The sequence below is a fragment of the Piliocolobus tephrosceles genome, unplaced genomic scaffold, assembly GCF_002776525.5.
Source record: "Piliocolobus tephrosceles isolate RC106 unplaced genomic scaffold, ASM277652v3 unscaffolded_40792, whole genome shotgun sequence".
Classification (NCBI taxonomy): Eukaryota; Metazoa; Chordata; class Mammalia; order Primates; family Cercopithecidae; genus Piliocolobus; species Piliocolobus tephrosceles.
This window is the reverse complement of record NW_022325190.1, coordinates 1-3,019: the sequence shown is the minus strand read 5'-3', so window position 1 is coordinate 3,019 and position 3,019 is coordinate 1. Positions and strand designations below refer to the sequence as shown.

The following is a 3,019-nucleotide window of genomic DNA, read 5'->3' as shown; positions in this document are numbered from 1 at the left end:
ATTTCCTCAAAGGGCAACTGCCTGACATTCAAGTGGAGAATTTAATACACATTGGTAAGTTTAAAATGGCCCAGGGAGCAGACACAGTAGTAACTTAGAGGCATTTATTGGTTTCATGCAAAAAATAAACCAGAAGTTTGTGTCACACAAGAGGCTGAGAAGCATGGGCAGGATGCAGCAGAGAGAGCAAGTCCAGGAACAAGGAAAGGAAGCAGGGTGGGGCTCAGGACTTGTCAAGATCAGAGCTGATCTCTTTCCAATGGGGCAGAGCCCCTCATTCTGCCGGCGCAGATGTCTTGTGAGCATGAAGCCCATGGACACGGCAGAGGATCTTGGCAGTTCCTCTTCAATGGACAGACGTTCCTCCTCTTTGACTCAAACAACAGAAAGTGGACAGCACTTCAGCCTGGAGCCAAGAAGATGAAAGAGAAGTGGGAGAAGAACAGGGATGTGACCATGTTCTTCCAGAAGATTTCAATGGGGGATTTTAAGACATGGCTTGAAGAATTTTTGATGTACTGGGAACAAATGCTGGATCCAACAAGTAAGTGAGAGGGGAAAAAAGGAAGCTGTCTTGAGTTCGTATATTATCAGCCTAGTGTGTGAGTCTGTGTGAGTGCATGTGTGAGTGTTTGAGTGAGTATGAACATGACCCCCTCATGAGAGGCTCCTCCTGGGGTGTGCTGGCATGCCTGTGCTATCTCATCCTCCTCTGCCTTCTTCCTCCTGACTCCTCTTCCTCCCTGCACTTGCTTCTGCTCCACCCACTGTGCATTTCTCACCAACTTCGAATCTGTGGGTGTCATAGTGTTTCCGTATCTTTTTTGTTGGTGTTCCTTCCTCCTAGAATTGCCTTTTCTTTCCTCTCCCCTCGTCTGTTTCTGTAAATCTATCAAAATCACCTCCAATGTCAGGGCCTAAGACCCTCCCCTCCCTGGCCTTGGGACATCACCTCCTCTTCCTCCGGAGCAGGAGGGTGGGCTGTGCTGTCACCTTGCTTCCCTCAGCAGCTGTGTGAGCTCCCTGAGGACAGGGGACACCCCCTTTCCCTTCCTACCCCAGGACCTGTCCCAGAGGTTGCCTCACAGCAAAGAAGGACAAAAGCTCTACCTTCTAGGATGACCTGGGGTGGCAGGAGCTGAGGAGGCATCCCCTAAGATTTAGGGCCTGGACATGGGTTGTCACTCCTGTGTTTCCATTTCAGAACCACCCTCTCTGGCCCCAGGCACAACCCACCCCAAAGCCTTGGCCACCACCCTCATTCCCTGGAGCCTCCTCGTCATCCTCCTCTGCTTCATTCTAGCTGGCTGCTGTGGAGAGTTGTTTAGAGTGACAGGTACTAGGGGCAATATTGGGAGGGGAGCAAGAGGCAGATGGGTGAGATGGGAGGACGTGGAAGGAGAATTCCCAGAGTCCCAGAGGCCGGGAACTCCTCATCCTGACATGAGTCAGATGAATGAGAACTGGTGTTGCCTATTGGCAATGACCTGGGCAGCTCACCTTGAGTTCTGATGGATTCTCACTGTCAGAGGCCAGAGGCAAAGGGAGGGGCCCATACCAAGGCTCAAGGCCTGTTGAGCTTGAAAGGGTTTCCCTAATTCAGACCTGTTTCAGAGCAGGTTTCTATTCAGGTAGGGTAGTGGTGTGTGGCCTGTAGGCAGCAGGAACTCAAGCATGGGCAGTCTGCAGAGTAGGAGAGGAGCAGCATGGCCACTTCACCTAGGATGTCAAGGGAAAGGGCATCCCTGGAGGAGGCTAAGAAGAGAGTGATCTGGGAGAATGCCAGGACGAGGGGGCTGTGAGGGCCTTGGCCCACCCAATTCCAAAGGCTGCATTCCCAGAGAAAGCAGCTCAGGTCCCAGCAGTTAAGGTGGATGGTGAAGAGTGGAGCATGTCTGGACTGAGGTTCAGAAAAGGCCAGGCTCCTTGGACTCATGGGATTCCTGGCCGGGTCCTGGGGCGATGCACCTGCCATTCTGCCTCCTGCACACTCCAGATCCTGAGCCAGCTGATGGCCCTGCCTGGAGCAGAGTCGAATCAGACAGGGAGGCTGAGCGGCTGCTGGAGTTCCATGCTCACCACTGAACTTGGTCACGAATGAATGGGGCGGGGCAGGGGCAGTCCCATTCAGAGCTAGGGGGTGCAGCTTCCAGGGTGAGCAGAGGCTGAGAGCAAAGGGGAAGGAAGGAGGTTTGCCTGCAAGCCCACCCAAGGCCAGGAAACATAGATACAAAGACCTCTCTTTGGATAGGCCTCCCCCAGGTCCTCTAGACCCTTCTATGAGAAGGGGGAGCAAGCCCTCAGTGAGGGTGCAGACTCCTCATTACTGGCCTGAGTTCTGAGTCCCCATGAGCTGTAACAGGACCTGGGCTGGCTCTGTGGTGTGGTGAAGGAGGGTGGAGGTTGGGACAGGCTGCAGAGCCAAGGGTAGCATTGGAGGGAAAAACATGTTCTTTATTTGGCGGAGAGGTTCCGAAATGGGGAGGGCCTGGGAGGGATCACACAGGAGAACTGACCCAGGTTTTTCTCAGCCACTTAAACCAATGCTTCATCTTTTCTGAAGGTGGAAGATGATATCAAGAAACCTCTGTTAGCCTCGTCTGGTTCCTGCTCTCCCTTCAGGGAGGCCGCCTGTCTACTCACCACTGTGCCTTTCTGGAATGCAGGAGTTCAAGCCTTAGCAAGCCCACCGGCCCCCAGCACATGATGAGGACATTGTAGACTCAACATCTCATGCCAGTCATTACCTTTGCTGATGATCCTAACAGCCATTTTTCTTAACATCTTCTGCCACTTTCTCTCGGTGGTAATGGATGGAATTCCTGCACAAGTTTTAACTGAACAAGAAATCCCAGCAAAAGGCATTTTCTTTCTACTTCTTTGATTGTGGAAAAGCAGACACTTCTCTGAAGCATGACCTTATTCTTCCAAACAGTATTGCTAGTAAAATATCATGCTGGACTTTAGACCTCAGGGATCCTTTCCATGCACTGACCAAAAATTGTGATAATCCTTTTTA

The 3,019-nt window shown here is 51.9% G+C and overlaps 1 protein-coding gene across 1 annotated transcript; it reads left to right on the top strand.

Annotated features, from left to right (window-relative positions):
* The first annotated feature begins 6 nt into the window (after window positions 1-6).
* On the top strand, window positions 7-3,013 carry LOC113223319 (UL16-binding protein 1-like). The gene is made up of 3 exons (XM_026452792.1): window positions 7-544; window positions 1,205-1,336; window positions 2,564-3,013. The coding sequence occupies exons 1-3, from the start codon at window positions 292-294 to the stop codon at window positions 2,572-2,574; spliced, it is 396 nt and encodes a 131-aa protein (XP_026308577.1). The 5' UTR covers window positions 7-291; the 3' UTR covers window positions 2,575-3,013.
* The last annotated feature ends 6 nt before the right edge of the window (window positions 3,014-3,019 follow it).